The sequence below is a fragment of the Rattus norvegicus genome, chromosome 8, assembly GCF_021556685.1.
Source record: "Rattus norvegicus strain SHRSP/BbbUtx chromosome 8, alternate assembly SHRSP_T2T, whole genome shotgun sequence".
Lineage (NCBI taxonomy): Eukaryota > Metazoa > Chordata > Mammalia > Rodentia > Muridae > Rattus > Rattus norvegicus.
The window spans coordinates 44,189,908-44,206,218 of record NC_141541.1 but is presented as its reverse complement, the minus strand read 5'-3'; the positions used below and the strand labels follow the sequence as shown (position 1 = coordinate 44,206,218).

The window sequence follows — 16,311 nt, the reverse complement described above, 5'->3', positions numbered from 1 at the left end:
CAAACCCCATGAGTCTAAGAAATAATAACCTAGCTTCTAAGACTTGAGGTTATCTCAACTTCTCAGGCATTATTTCTTTGCAATGAATAAATAAGTAAACTAGTAAATTGAATTGACTATACAGTTTTAAAATTAAATATATACTTCTTAGCTGTATATGACTCTGAAATGGGTCTAAGTTAACTTCATGTGTTTGTTTGCACAAATTCTCCCAACTTAATCTCAAAGACAGCAACAACAATACCTATAATCAGTTCCTCATGTAGGAGTTAGCAAGACAGCTATGCCGGCAGGCCACCATCAACACTTGGAAGTTGTTAGAGTAAAAGTAGTGGTTCATGCTCATGCCTAAATCTCAATATTCAAAAGAAAACGTCAAGTGGATGATAATTGCATGACCACCCTAGGCTACACTGTATAAATCCTATCTCAATGCAACACAAAATAAAAATAAACAGTGGGAGACTATTGGATACTAAGTACATACTGACTTCAGAAAAGTTAAGTGAAAAATAATTGCATGTTTATATTCTTGGATATATTTAAAACACAGAATATGGTAAAAAAAATGCCATGCAGAAAGAGCTGCAGTGTGTGCAGTGTGCAAGTGATCTTCATGTAGATGCCCACCATTTTTAAAGGCTACAATGGATATATCTTGGAAAGACACAACTTCAAGGGCTTCATCCCAGGATTGCTTCTTACTTTTGATATGCCTCCTTAAGTTTGTCAATGCTGTATTCTTCATTTTTCTGGCATGATGTGATTGGGCAAAGAAAGACATTTTCTGCATATAGTCTATTGTTACTGACTGCTTCGTATTGAACACTCTGTTGGGGAAAGTTCATTGCATGTCAACATGATGATGACCTTTTTTTTTCTTCAAATTTTTGCCACTTTTATTCATGAATGTCATCAGGTGGCTTAGTGGGTGGTGTGCATGGGGAAAGGTGGGCAAGAACTATCTCCTCACCCCCTGTGTACAGGGCTGGAGGCTCCTGGAGGGAGGAGGAGGACAGGGATTCAACCTTGCCCTGCATTGTGCAAGGGCCCCAGGAAGGAGGTAGGGGATGGTCATATCCTGCAACCCATGATAGGGACACAATGATAGGGACACAATGATTTTGGAGTTAGGGACCCACATCAGAGCAATTTACAAAGTTAGAAACCTGGGGTAGTGTGGTGAACTCAAGAAAATACAAAACAAGGGATTGACTTCCGCCAAGATCCAATGTGGGGAAGGTCCTTTCCTGGTCCCATATTAGCAATAACTTCTGATCTGTTCTTCTGAATGTAAGGACCAGCTGGGTGTGCGGTAAGGAGGAGCGGGGCCAGCCCCCTCCCATCTATGTCCTCCATTTCTGTACAGGAATCCTTGAACCTCCCTTCCCCTCCCATAGAATGGTGGGGCTACCCTATAAAGCAGGAAAGGTTCTGGCGAGCCCCAAGGTCCAGGAAGCTGATGGGGGTTATGGGGACCCCTATGGAGTCCGCTATTTCTGAGGGAGGCGGGGAACTGGGGCCCCAGGATCTGACCAGCTTCAGGGATGAGCAGGAGGAAAGCAGAAGAAGGGGAGGCAGATGAAAGTCCCCTGGGCCCTAGGGCTAGGTTGAATCCCTGTCCTAGGGGCTCGGGCGGGTAGGACGCGCCCGGCAAAGTGCTGGGAAACTGAATGGGTAAGGAGGTCAGTTGGGAAGCAGGAGGGGGGCGGAGAGTAGTTGAGCAGGAAATCGGGGCACCTGTGGAGTTGTAGTGACTGGCCAAGTATACCATATGAGGCATTGAGCCTGTCGGGAGGCATGGAGCGAAATGGACTCCAGGACAGGCTGGGGCCTGAGTAGGTCCCCTACCCTACCCCAATTTCATAGTACAGATTATCTCCCCTGTCCAGTACTGAGGGGGCACCCAGAGAATTCCTCCAGACTGGGGCTGGAGAGCTAGGTGGGGAAGGATGGGGGACCCAGAGAGTACAAGCTTTGTTGGAGACGCCAAAGAAAGATGGCAGACACTCTCGGGGCCGGGGGTGGGAGGGTGGGGTTGAGAAGAAGCTGGGGTTAGAACCCTGTGTGAGGGGACAGAACATGGTGACTGAACTGCCATCTCTGAAGCATCCCTGTAAGCCCACTTGCCCTAAGATGGGCACTGACCTGGGACCCCTTCTTGAGGTCCCCAAGGGCTGCTGGCTTCTTACCAGACTGCCATCACTCTGTTGCCTTGGGAGGTGCGGGATGGGGGGGCTCCTGGAGCCCGGGCACCTGAGTGGGCTAAGGAGGGAGAGTGAAGCCCACTCCCTGAAGTCCTCACAGGCTCCCCACCCACCTCTAGAGACAGTGAAGTAGGAAGCGGAGAGGGGAGCAGGTGGGGTGCACCCCTGCTCTTGTTGGCTCTGTTGTTCTGCCACCTGCTGAGCCGGCTCAGCCAAGGCCATAAGACAGGCTGGGTTCTTGGGGCGGTGGGGGCGGAGCCCCACCAGGGCACAGCAGAGACAAGGGTAGGGACAATAATGGTGAATCCAATGCCCCAGGACTGTGCTGGCCTGGAGCTCCCCGGGTTTGTGCTAGCTTGCTGCTGATCTCTTGCTGGCAAGTCTCACTTAGCTGGGCCTCAGCTCCACGCAGCAACAGGAGGATAAATGGGGCACAGTTCCGGGTTAGGGCTCAGAGACTGTGTTGGGGTGGCCGAGGCAGGTGTTCCTCCAGCCCCCAGCAGTTCCAGGACAACAGGTGGTACTGATACAGCCAGGGGCTCTGGAGATGTCCAGGGCAGTGGGTGAAGCAGGCTTGGTGGGTCCTTGGGATGAAAGGGCCTGTGGGGTTGCCCGAGGTGGGAAGGCAGAGGCTGAGGCTGGAGGTGCTGGACTGGCGGGAGGTGCAGTGTCCCCTGGGGTGTGGCTGCTGCAGAAAGGTAAAGGGATCAAAGTCAGGTCCCCAAAGTCCTTCCAGACAGCGGGGTGGACTGAAACCTAATTCATCACCTCATCTAGCCAGGCTGAGGTGCGGTGTGAGGGAGAGCCAGAGAATGTCCCCAGGCCAGCTGCTGAGGAGGGGGAGGGGGAGGGGGAGGGGGAGGGGGAGGGGGAGGGGGAGGGGGAGGGGGAGGGGGAGGGGGGGAGGGGGAGGGGGAGGAGGAGGAGGAGGAGGAGGAGGAGGAGGAGGAGGAGGAGGAGGAGGAGGAGGAGGAGGAGGAGGAGGAGGAGACAAACTCTCGCAGGAGCCAGCAGGTGCTGGACCCGCGGGAAAAACATCACTGCTGGAAAGGGGTCATCACAGTCAGTGCAGCCTCTGGAGGCCAGCCCCACAGGCATAAGATGACAGAGACTCCTCACTTTTGGAAGATCTCAGTGTGACAGTGTCAGGTCTGCTGCCTGAAGGCTGTGGTGGGGCTCAACTGCCGCCCAGCCATGGCAGCGGCTTCTTCCGCGGTATCGATGATGAACTCTTATGAAATAATATTGTTTAGATGAGTTAATGATTTTACAAAATTCTTGATTTGATTTAAATATTTTCAGGAAGTTAGAGTAATTGATAGAAAGTTTAAGGAGATGGTTTAAGTTAGTTTGCAAAAAGATATAATAAAACTAGAATCAAGAATAGAATATGCTCCCTTCATATAAAATAGTAAGAAAAGTTTGAATGAGAAAGAAAAAGGTTCACTGAGCTTTGGTGTGTTATAAGCATAGGTAAAATTATTCCTTTGAATTTATAATGAGCTTATGGAATGAAAGGTAGATCAAAGTATTAGTCCACACTTATAGTCAACAAACCTGTTGTAAGTCCCTCTTGTGCAAGATTCTGTTGAATAGGAGGGAGTAATTCTTCCTCCTAAATAAAGAACATTGTCTTAAAGGGTATAAAATGCTACAAGAAAAAAATTAAGTTGTTATAGCTTGTTCATTAGAGCTTTGCTCTATTCACCACTAGGTGAATATGTATGTATGTAAGGTGGTTAGAGCTCGCTCAATAGCTTGCTTTATCCAACAAATGTGTGTATGTAAAATGGTTAGAACTTTGTCAATAGAGCTTTGTACTTAATGTGTGAATGCATGACTACATCATGTGTGTACATATGTGCATGTGTATACATATGTATGCACGTATATATTGTGTATGTATGTATATAGGTATGTATGCATGTGTATGTATGAAGTTCTTGGAGCTTCCTTATTGGAGTCTGTTGGAGAAGCCTGTCTTGCTTAATCTACTATGTGTGTGCTTTTCTCTAATCGTTGGCCTCTAGCAATGGTAGCCATTAAGTGTGTGTGTGTGTGTGTGTGTGTGTGTGTGTACTTGTTTTTTTTTTTTCATCTGTTTTCTTTATTTCTTTTTTCTTTTTTTCGGAGCTGGGGCTCAAACCCAGGACCTTGCGCTTTCTAGGCAAGCACTCTACCACTGAGCTAAATCCCTAACCCCTGTTTTCTTTATTTCTAATAGCTGACCACTTTCAGTGGCAGCTTCTGCTAGATACTATCAATAGTAGCCTAACCTGGTTGTCATCAACACAGGCCTCTTTTTCTTTCTTTTCTCCAGTCACCTGCTACAATCAGTAGAGGTTAAACTTTCATGCCAGCAGCACCAGTTTTCCTGTCCTTGTTCTATATAATCGCCTGCCACCACCAGCAGGGGCCTTAAAGGAGTAAGATTTTTTAAAATTTTGATTTCATAAATGGTATGGGTGTTTTACCTGCATATCTGTCTGTGTATCACTTACATGCCTGGTGCCCAGAGCAGCCTGAAGAGGGTGTCAGGTCCCCTGGAACTGGATTTAGAGATGGTTGTCAACGACCGTATGGGTGCTGGGAATCAGACTCTGGTCCTCTAGAAAAGTAACTGGCACTCCTAACAGGGCTGAACCATTGGGATTTTTTGCCCTCATGGGTGCATGCATGACATGTGCTTGCCTGGTACCCTTGTCAGTCCAAAGAGAATGTCGGATCCCCTGGAACTGGAGTTACAGATGGTTGTTGGCCTTCAGATGACTGCTGGGAGTCAAACCTGAGTCCTCTGCAAGAGCAGCAAGTACTCTTAACCTCTGAGCCATCTTGCCAGCCCCGAATTTGTTTGTCTTAAATTTTGAGCCAGGGGCTGAGGCTGGGGAGGAACCCAAGGCCCTGAACACAGTTGGGAGGAGCTGTACCAATGAGTTGCTGCCCTTAGCCCATCACTATTTATTTCACGGATGTATAGATGCTCCTACAAAAACATTTCGTAGCCTTGTCTGGGCTGGAACTTTCTATCACAGACCAGGCTGAACTCACAGAGAATGGCCTGCCTCTGCCTTTTGAATGCTAGGTTTAAAGGCATGAGCCTTCACACCCAGCTCGACTTGGTTATTTTAAATTGACTGGTTGAAAAGTAAAAATATAGTTATCTGTGGTGTTGAAGGCACTGTGCCCAAAACAAAACCAAACAAAATCAAACCTTAACAATTTCAAACTCTTCAAAGACCTGATTCTAGATACAAACATATGTAGAGGGATCTGCTTGTGCCAACGGCCCCTTGCGTAACCATCTGCTTTGTAAATTAGCTTCTAGATAGAACCAATGTTTTATTCATTTGTTTATAGCTCCATGTATAGTACAGCCAGTCTCTAATTTAGTGTCCCGGGTTTATACCCAAGCCACCACACACCTGTTTTACACTATTTTTTTTTTAAAAAAGAGAAGCAACAGAGCTGGATTTAGCTGAGTGAGCCTTCGGTGCCAGGAGGTGGAGCAGTTCAAGGCCAGCGTCCACTGCACATTGAACCTGGGTTACATAAGACCCTGCTCCCACCCCAATGCTAAGCTGAAGCAAACAAACCATAGAAATTCATCATTGTTCAGAGCAATTTAGAACTAAGATCTGTAAAACAATTAAAAAGCAGTGTGTGTGTGTGTGTGTGTGTGTGTGTGTGTGTGTGTGTGTGTGTGTGTGTGTGTCCTGGAAATTGTCTTTCTTTTTATTTTTTTTCCACAAAACATATTCTTTACCATCTCACTAGTCTATAACCTTCTGAGATCACAAGCATCTTTGCCTTTCCTCAGAGCTGTATGGGTTTTTATTTTTATTTTTTAACCCTGACACCAAAGCTAGGCAAAGTAATTCAACATAAATGAAATACTCCCAAGGGCAGGCAAAAAGAATCAAGATACACCCACTCCCAGAGTTAGGAGACCCTCAAAACACAAAGCTAACTTCTGCAACATATACACAGAGCACCTGGTGCCACATGCAGGCCACATGTTTGCCACTTAAGTTTCTGTGAGCCTATATATGCCCTGCATAGTTGATTCAGGGGGCCATGTTGTCCTAGCATCCTCTAACCTCTCTGAGTCCTAGAAATTTTCTGACCACTCATCCTTGTGATTCTCCAAACTCCTAAGAGAAGGAATTAACGAAGACCTCTGATTTCGACTCTCTCTCTACATACTCACTAGCTGTATTTTTATTTTTGATCAAAGCCTAGAAATTTTGATTTCAATAATAGGATGCATGCTCAGTTTATATTTATTTCTTTGACAAACTGCATCATTGTATGTAGAATTCTAAGACAGACAGAAAATGAAATTATTTAAGGAAAAAGGTAGTGCTAATAAATTAATATTATAGGATTTGTTCGAGTAAAACACAAAATTCCTCTACTGATAACTAGTAAACTTGCTCAGACAAATTCTTCCCCATAGATATATAACAGGTACTTATATACAAATGCCCTCACATCCATAAGGGAAATATCTAAATAGGTTCCCCTTATCATGAATAATCTAAGTTGTTTCATTTTCAGTCTGAGACCACTGGAATCACAATAGACTCAAAACCCCTCTTGACCAAACTGCTATAAAATCAGATTGAAAAGGACTTTTGCCCTTCTTATTTCAGCCTTTGGAGAAATAACAGAACATTTCAAGATGAACTAGCCCACCAATATTCCAGGGGGGTCATTAACTGAGTAAAAGAAACTTTGTTGACTATACATGGACTGACCCATGGTTCAGTCCATATGTAGCAGAGGATGGCCTTGTTGGGCACTAATGGAAGAAGAAGCCTTTGATTTGGCCAAGACTGGACCTCCCAGTGTAGGGGAATGTCAGGAGGGAGGGGGAAGGGAGATGGATGGGGAGGGGAACACCCTTATAGAAGAAGGGGAGGGAGATAGGATAGAGCACTTATGTCCGGGAAACCGGGAAAGGGAATAACATTTGAAATGTAAATAAAAAATACCTCCCAAAAAAGAAAGAAAAAGAGATTTTTGTCTTTAAGACTACAGAAATCAGTATCTCAATGGCATAGGAACATAGGACTTCTGGATGTGCTCTATTCAAAGGTCACATAGTTGTGCTTAAGAAGAAGCTCATTGGTGGAGTGCTTGCCTAGCACACAAGAGAACCAGCATATGAACTCCTACAGATAAACTGCAAAGAGAAAATACATTTAAAACACCTTGACCATTTGTTTTCTGAGTATAAGATCATCCAGGGTTCTGTGCTTCAGTCTTCATTATTTCTAAGCCTTGAGCGTAGCATTCTGGAAGACAGCTGCACAAAAGTGTTTGTCCTGTTTTCAGTACTGACAAAAAACACTTATGGTTTGGAAAAATTACAAGACAAATTATTTTTTTTTACTCTAAAAGGATTATGGGTTACTTACACTTCACAGTCCTATGAAAGTTCCTCAGTATTAACTCAACTATGCATAATGATGAATACTTTCAATTTCACAATATCTCACATAAGTATTTTTATTTTGCTTCTGTAATCATTTTGTGTTGTTTTTAAATTGTAGCCATGTTAAAGTTTTCAAAACTGTGGGTAGAATCCAGTGCTCATGAATGCAAACAAATGGTCTGACAAGGAACGATTTCTGCTGTCTGTGCCCCAGTTGTAGCCATCATTTATTCTGATATTCTCCCATAACAAATATAAATGCCACTTAAGTAAAAATCCTTTTCTTCAATGTTCTTCTTAGTGCAACATGCACGTCCTTATTCCTTATACTGTAGATGAAAGGATTCAACATTGGGCCCAAGATGGTATAAAAAATGGTAGATACTTTATCTCCATCCACAGATGCACTAGAGGGCTTAAAATACATGAACAATACAGCTCCAAAGAAAATAGAAACTGCTATTATGTGGGAGCCACAGGTACTGAAGGCTTTTGACCTACCTTCTGCAGAATGGATGCTGAGGATGTTGGAAAGGATCAAGGTGTAAGAAACAAAGAGAGTCAATGTAGGTATTATTACATTGACACCCACAACAGTAAAAACCACCAGCTCATTGATGGAGGTGCTTGTGCAGGAGAGCTTCTGGGGAGGAGGTATATCACACATGTAGTGATTGATGATGTTGCCCTCACAGAAGGTCAAGCTTAGCATACTACCAGTATGTGCCATGGCACCCACAAACCCCATCATGTACACCCCCACTGTCATCAAGAGGCAGACTTGATGTGACATGGTGACCTGGTAAAGCAGGGGCTTACAGATGGCAGCATATCTGTCATAGGCCATTGCTGTCAAAATGTAGCATTCATCAATAACAAAGAAGCAGAAGAAAAAGAGCTGAGTCATGCATTCAGCATGGGAGATGATGTTCTGCTTCACAAAACCCACCAGCATTCTGGGGGTTATGACAGTGGAGTAGCAGAGATCTGTGAAGGAGAGGTTGAAGAGAAAGTAGTACATGGGGGTGTGCAGGTGAGGATTCAAAACAATCAGAATGATTAATCCCAGGTTCCCCACCACAGAGACCACATAGATTCCCAGGAAGAGGAAGAAGAGAGGCAGCTGGAGCTCTGGTTGCTGTGTCAAGCCCAGCAGGATGAATTCTTTCACTGAAGAGGCATTTCCTAAAGTCATTCTTCCCTAGGTCATATCTGTAAGAACAGTTAACAATGTAGCATGAAAATGAAATCCTAGCCATCCTCAATCTACCACACTAAAGTTAGACTAAGAACCAGAATAGGATGATAAATTCATGCTCACACTTCTCTGTGTGTTTTCTTCCTCTATATTTTATGAGAATTAAAGTACCTAAATAACTATAACTTTATGAAAGGCATTTCGAAATACTATTCAGGGAGTCGATGACCATTATTGTCTTTGTAGGATCTTGGTTTTCCTTCTACCTTGACAATCCACTCCCTCCTTCAGCCTCAGTGGTGATCTCAAAAGACAAGAGACAAGGAATATCAAAGACTCACTGGGTCCTCAAAGTCAGTTTGTGGGAAAGAAAATCATGCATCCAATTCAATACTTACTTTGTAATTCGGAACAGCACAAGTGACCCTATTGACTCTTCTGTAGCCTAACAGGACAAGTACGAATGGCGTGGGTGAGCTGTAAAGGTGTTGAGCCCAGCAAGAAATTATTTTCTAGTGTTATCGTTATTAGGTTTTGGCATTTTAGTGATGAGGAGACTAAATTTTTGACTGCAGAATCCAGAATCCTCATTTCTCCAGGTTTTTGGAAGCCATGAGTACTGGATCATGATTTTTGCTGGTGGCTTTTCTTACGATACCTTCTTCAGAGGTTGGCAAATACCATTTATTGATGTCACAAGAGCCATCTGGCAATGACCCAAGAGGATTTTATAAGTTTTTAATCTTAGGGACCTGATTAAAACTTTAAAGGCTTATGTTTCCCAGGCTTATGATCCTCCCAAGAGATCTGGCTTTGTTGTTATGGTACTTAAAATTAGTGTAATAGTAATAAAAAATGCTTCATTTAGAGACATGTTTTATGTTTGTGTTTGAAAATTTTCTACACTTTCTTGATGAAGTTCATCCATGATGTCATCTCTTCTATCTTTTCTAATCATTCTATCCCTATTCCTTCCCCACTTCTTGCAGTTTTTAACCCACTGGGTCCACTCAGCACTACCTGTATGTATATGTATATGTTAATATCGGTGATGTATATATGTGTGTGTATACATACAATGAATATATGTATGTACATGTGGGCCATCTTCTGAGAGTAGGTAGCCTCTCAGGCACTCATTCTTGAAACTGATCATGATCTTTAATGCATCCATCAGCTGTCAATAGTTACTCAGCTATATGTACAATTCATGACCATATCCTTTACACATGACTTTCTCAAAGGTTAGTGTAAGTTATCCACCCTCAAACTCACTCCTCTACTCAGCTATTCCATCTACTGTTGCACCCAACCCTTCCTGTTCCCTTATTATTCATTCTTCCATCACATTATCCATGCTCCAGTTTTACGTATATATATTATAACTGCCACTTTGGATACTCTCCAAATAAAATAGTATAAAAGTCTGTCTCATGTACTATGAATACTTCATACTATACTTTCCCTTACAAGATATCTTCTTTTATAGATATTCCATACACTTCTTAAACAAAGTCCATCATATAAAATGGATATTGACTATATTTTTCAAAGCTATTTTTGAAGATCTTAAAGCAATTAAATTTGACATATAATTGGGCATGTGCTCTATAACTATGTATAGAACTATGTATATGTGCTTTTCTGCATAGACAAAAATGTGAACAGTATCCTTAAGGCACATAAAGCCAAAGCTAATTTTCAGAGTTCATCAAAGTGAACTGAGGATTAGAGTTACTGAGCTCAAAATTAAAGAAAGAAACCCTAAAGCTCCCATCCCTAATGTCACCCTGATTTTCTGAAAATGCTGAGAATAGCCAATGTATTTTCTCACACACATGTAACATAGACTCAGATCAGAGAAAAAAATTGTAACAGTGCATTATAGTAAAGTCTAAAATGCTAAAATCAAAGATCTATTCAGTTTATGATGCTATAGGGGGGCCATTTATTATAGCTTTGCTCTTTTCTTATAAAATTGGAACAAACTCAACATTTCAAAAGATTAATATGGCCCCGGAGTGCTAAAAAAATGACTAGCACCATAGAGGGAACTAGGGTGAGTTTCAGAGGCAACTACAACAGGCACTGATTGGGAACAGAAGAAAAAGTAGTAGAAAGGAGGAGAGAAGAAAAGGAGAGGAGAGCAAGAAAGAAGGGGAAGAAACAAGTAAAACAAAGGAAGGTCTGTAAATTAATAGTAGTCCTATGAGACCTTTTGATAAAACAAACACATAAAGGGGACATTGCAAGAGAGTATTCAGCAAGATTTTTCATTAAAGGAAAACAAGGAAACAATAGCAACAAAAACCTCTAACAAAAACCACTACCCTAAGGGCTGACTAAGTTGTGGTGTTGCTGTAAGTAGAAGTTAAAAAGGTGAAAATTTTGGTCAAATTTTGCATTTGATCTTAAACAACTGGACATGAAAGTACAAGTTTGAAGGAGGGGAACTTACCAAAATGAGTAAATAAATTCAGAAATGATTGTCAAAACATAAGAAGAATCACAGGTCATTTCTCTAAATAACAAAGCACAGAATTGGTAAAGTCTATGAAAAAAATACAAGTAAAATAGCAGAAAGAACAAAAAACATGGAAGTCCCCCAATTGCAGATTTTTCTATTTAAGATAAAAATGGAAACAACAACTGCTAAAATGAATCTCAATTATTCCTGACTCTCCAAAATTACTAAGGGACCAAAAATTCCTTAGAGCAAACTTGAAATGTGCCCCACAGGACCAACATTTTTTCAGGTTCCACAGTCATCAAGACTTGGTGATTAAAATATATTCTATGTATATACTGTTAAGGTTTTTTGATCGTTAGTTTGTTTGGCAATGTTAAAAGGAAATTATGCTTTCTCTCTCCTAAAATTGAGGGGCTAAGGTCACAAGATGATAATTCACAGGATAATCAAAAGGAACTGAGAGTTAATAACTGAATTGATATGTAAATAAAAAACTGGGCTTTTGATCTACATGAGATGAGTTGGTAGAGAGTGATAACAGTTCCTCTTTGGAGTTTTTCTCTAGCAAGACCTGAGCTGTCAGACCTCTGGAGAGCAAATACAACTCTTCAAGAATTTTATTTAACCAGATTTCTGATTTTTGGTCAGAAAATCCATGGAGAGAGAACAATGCGGTTTTAGAATATTTTATAGCTTTTTTAGAATTTTTCTGGCTTTCCAATTTTAACCAGAAAACACAGGAAATACATTTATAATTTTTCTAATAGGATTTCTGACTTGGTCAGAAGATTCAAGAATTTTTTTATTATTAGATATTTCATTTATTTACATTTCAAATGTTAATCCCCTTTCCTGGTTTCCCCTCTAGAGACTGTCTATTCTGTCCTCCCTCTCCTTGCTTCTGTGAGGTTGCTCCCTTACCCACCCATCCACTCCTGCCTCCCTGTCCTGGCATTCCCCTACACTGGGGCATGGAGCCTTCACAGGACCAAGGACCTCTCCTCCCATTGATGTCCAACAAGGTCATCCTCTGCTACATATGCAAATGGAGCCATGGGTGCCCCATGTGTACTCTTTGGTTATTGGTTTAGTCCCTAGGAGCTCTGGGGGCTCTGATTGGTTGATATCATTGTTCTTCATTGTATGGGGTTGCATACCCCTTCAGCTCCTTCAGTCCTTTCTCTAATTCCTCCATTGGGGACCCTGTGCTCAGTTGAGTGGTTGACTGAGAGCATCCAGTTCTGTATTTCTCACGCTCTGGCAGAGCCTGTCAAGAGAGCGCTATATCAGGTTCCTGTCAGCAAGCACTTATTGGGATCCACAATAGTGTCGGGGAAGTCTCTAGATGGCCTTTTCTTCAGTCTCTGCTCCACACTTTGTCCCCGTATTTTATAACATATTGGTCCCATGATGAATTCATTAATCTATAGCCTTAGGAACAAAGATGTTAAAAAAAACATAACCAAAAGAAAGTTTTAATCAGAATTTGGTATCCTTTTTTATCTTTAGTCACAACTCAAGTTTTAGTGTGTATTGGTCAATACATTTTTCTACTTTCTTCATCTGTGAGTGTGTGTGTGTGTGTGTGTGTGTGTGTGTGTGTTGTTTTGCTTTTGAATTTTTTTGTTTTTATATTACATTGACCATTGAGAGAAGAATTTGTAACTTGTTCCATTTTCAGTAGATTGTCTTTGATCTCTACCACAAGAAAAATTTCAGCTTTTTGAGACCAAAAAGCAATTTGACCAAAAGATATTTCAGTAATTAATTTTTCCCTTCATTACCACCATATCACATTCTCAAAAGTGTTAGTGGTTCTAACAAGTCCAAGGATTACCTAAATAATAAATGTCATCATGTCCTTGGACAGTACAGTTGTTTATATTTGTTTTTTTTAAATTGTGAGTCAAATAGTCTATCTCTAGCCCTGATTTCCTTTCTTTGATGCCAATATGTCATTCGATTTGACAGTGTTCCCAGCTGCAGTAACTCTCTTTTTGTACTACCAGACTGTTACAAAGCATGGCTCATGCTTGCAAGTTTCCATCAGTAATGTAGTCCACCTTTTCCAGAAAGTCAACATCCACTGTTATTGCGAGCTTTGTAGTATGCCCATTCCAGTACAATATTTATAATGAAACCAAAAAAGACATTTTGAGTGCTGTGTGAATTGTACAGTAACATCTGAAATACCCCCCAAAAACCATAATCTATAATAAACCACAGGGGCTTTTCCATGACTGGCTATAGAATCGGGAAGAATAGTGATCACACCAATCTATTGCCACTGAGAGATATAATGTAAGAGCTTTGCAAACTCAAGTTCTCATCTCAGGAGCATCACTATCAGTTGGAAACACTAGAAATAGAGTCTGTCCATCTATGTGTTATTAATGATGGTTCTGATGCCTCCTCAAGGTCATTAGAAGTAGAGCTCATTGTAGCACAACTGTTCTATGAAAGTCATCCTTAATGACTTATCTAGTGGTAATCAATGTGAGCCAAGAATATTTTCCCATTTAAATTAGACTTTTAATGACATAGGAAAGAAACTTTTAAATGACAATCACTGAAGTGGAAAGACTTACCATTTTATAATAACAATCGACTTTTTAAACACATCTCAAATTAATTGCAGACATGGAAAACTAAGATGTGAGGTCAATAGAACTTTCCCAATGAATTTTAAGGTACCCGCAATTTGCTTCATCTTTGATTTTCTAAATATTTCTGAGTACTCAAATTTTTAAAAATCATGTTCTTTATTCTTTGGAAGAAACATGGTATAAACGCTCTTTTAATCAATTACATTAAAGTAAAGATGAGGTTGGGAAGATAAAACAGTAGATAAAGGGGTTACATGTAATCCTGAAAACCAGATTACCATTCCTGAACCCCCCTCTTCACCCGCAAAAAAAGGTGTAATGGAAGAAAGGTATTTCTAATGACAGTACTGGAAACTCAGAGATAGGTGGGTCCTTAAACTCACTGGCCAGCAAGCTTAGTCTAATCATTAAGGTCTTAGTCAAAGTGAGATAGTATCCAAAACAACAGGTGCATCATGTCAAAGGAAGTAAACAGGTTGTTGAACTCACCACAAATTTGTGTGTGTGTGTGTGTGTGTGTGTGTGTGTGTTTAAATAAACTTTAAAGGTGATAAAATGAAACAATTTTGAATAGACAACAAAATCTTTGATGCACATATCTTTTTGAAGTATCACTAGGGTTTTGGTTTTGGGTGCTGTTGTATGATAACAGCTTTTAAATGTTTTAACTTTGAAATGTTATTCGATAGTAAGAGCACATAGCATTGGCTTTACCATAGTTTAAATCTCTGTCCTCAAAGTCATCTTGAAATGTTATAGCCAGTGAAAAGGACTGTGAAGTGCTTTTAAGAGATGGTCAATCCTGACAGCTGCTGTCCTGATTGCATTGGTGAAGCTATGGAAGAACTAGAATCATTTTTATGAAATTGGATTCTTCATAAAAATAATATATTTGTTCCTCTACTGCTCATTCTCCTTACATTGTGATTCATGCTCCCAGCCTCTCTGTCCTCTTCTGACATGAGAGGCTGCTGCAGAAGTCCCTGATGACATTCAGACAGCCTGACTTTAGTCTTTCTAACAGACTATGCACTGCTGTCTTCATGATTAGTATTAATTATCTTAGAGAAAGAATTTGAAAAATTATATATATATATAATATAGCACAATTATAAATTACATGATTTCTTGTAGTAGAATTGTTTCTTAGTACATTTTTCATCATGCCTACTGTTGAAAGAGTTACTTATTTTCTTTTCCTTTGCAGTATACCTGTCACTAATTACCTTCTCGATTAGCAAGAGTAAAATCCTAGACCTTATGAAACTGTACCTATGTGGTTTTGTGTCAGATATAGGCTCTATGTGATTGTGATTATCTTCTGTACCAACTGTACTTTAGAAGACTTTTTTTGTTAATAATAAATATTTGATCAAATTATCAATAATATTATTTATGGCTACATTTGCTCTTATGAGAGATATTTAACAAAATATTTACTTCCTCCTGGGCAGTCTATTCAGTGAGTAGTTTTCAAGTTTATAGCTATATTTACTCACAGTCATACTTTGATTTATTATTTGTATTATTTATTCAAAAGACAAAATAATTGCGTACACTTCAATTTTCACAAAAATGTATATATAATTTCAATTGCCTACTGCCAATCCACATTGTCCTTACAAATACACCATCAGCCTTGATGTCGTGGAATTTTTATATTTATATGTGGATATAACAGGTATTTATAGAACATTTCATCCTAAAACCAAAGAATATACCTTCTTCTCAGCAACTCATGGTTCCTTCTCCAAAATTGACCATATAATCATTCATAAAACAAGCCTCAACAGATACAAGAATATGGAAATAATCCCATGCATCCTATCAGATCACATAGACTAAGGCTGGTCATTAATAACAACAAAAACAACAAAAAGTTCACATACACATGGCAGCTAAACAACGCACTACTCAGTGACAACTTGGTCAAGGAAGAACAAACAGTGTTAACCAAATTGCATATCAATTGTAAAGAATGAATCCAGATACCAATATATCACCTGTATTAAAATCAATTGCAACTGCATTAAAGACTATGACTGAGACCTGAAAGTCTTAGAAGAAACTATGGGGAAAATAGTTTAAGACATAGGATAGGCATAGGCAAGAATTTCTAATAAGATACAAGCAGTTCAGTATATAATAGAAAAAGAATTTTCATGATATTAAAAAGCTTCTGCACTAAAAAGGCCAAAATAAGAGTCAAAAGACAGGTAACAGAATGGAAAAAATATTTACTATCTATATAATATGTGAAGGATCACTATCTCAAATATACAGGAACAAAACAAAAAAAAAAACCTGAAAATAAACAAAACAATCAATGCTAAGACTAATACAATGTAAAAATAGTTGGAAGCTAACAAAGTAATAATAGGCAGTTTTAAATT

The 16,311-nt window shown here is 40.3% G+C and overlaps 1 protein-coding gene and 2 pseudogenes across 1 annotated transcript; 1 reads left to right on the top strand and 2 right to left on the bottom strand.

Annotated features, from left to right (window-relative positions):
• Positions 1-1,261: 1,261 nt before the first annotated feature.
• On the bottom strand, positions 1,262-6,008 carry Arhgap33-ps1 (Rho GTPase activating protein 33, pseudogene 1; annotated as a pseudogene).
• A 1,901-nt stretch (positions 6,009-7,909) lies between these two features.
• On the bottom strand, positions 7,910-8,863 carry Or8b101l1 (olfactory receptor family 8 subfamily B member 101 like 1). The gene has a single exon (XM_087564254.1). The coding sequence runs from the start codon at positions 8,837-8,839 to the stop codon at positions 7,910-7,912; it is 930 nt and encodes a 309-aa protein (XP_087420380.1). The 5' UTR covers positions 8,840-8,863.
• Positions 12,708-12,791, top strand: Olr1215-ps (olfactory receptor pseudogene 1215; annotated as a pseudogene).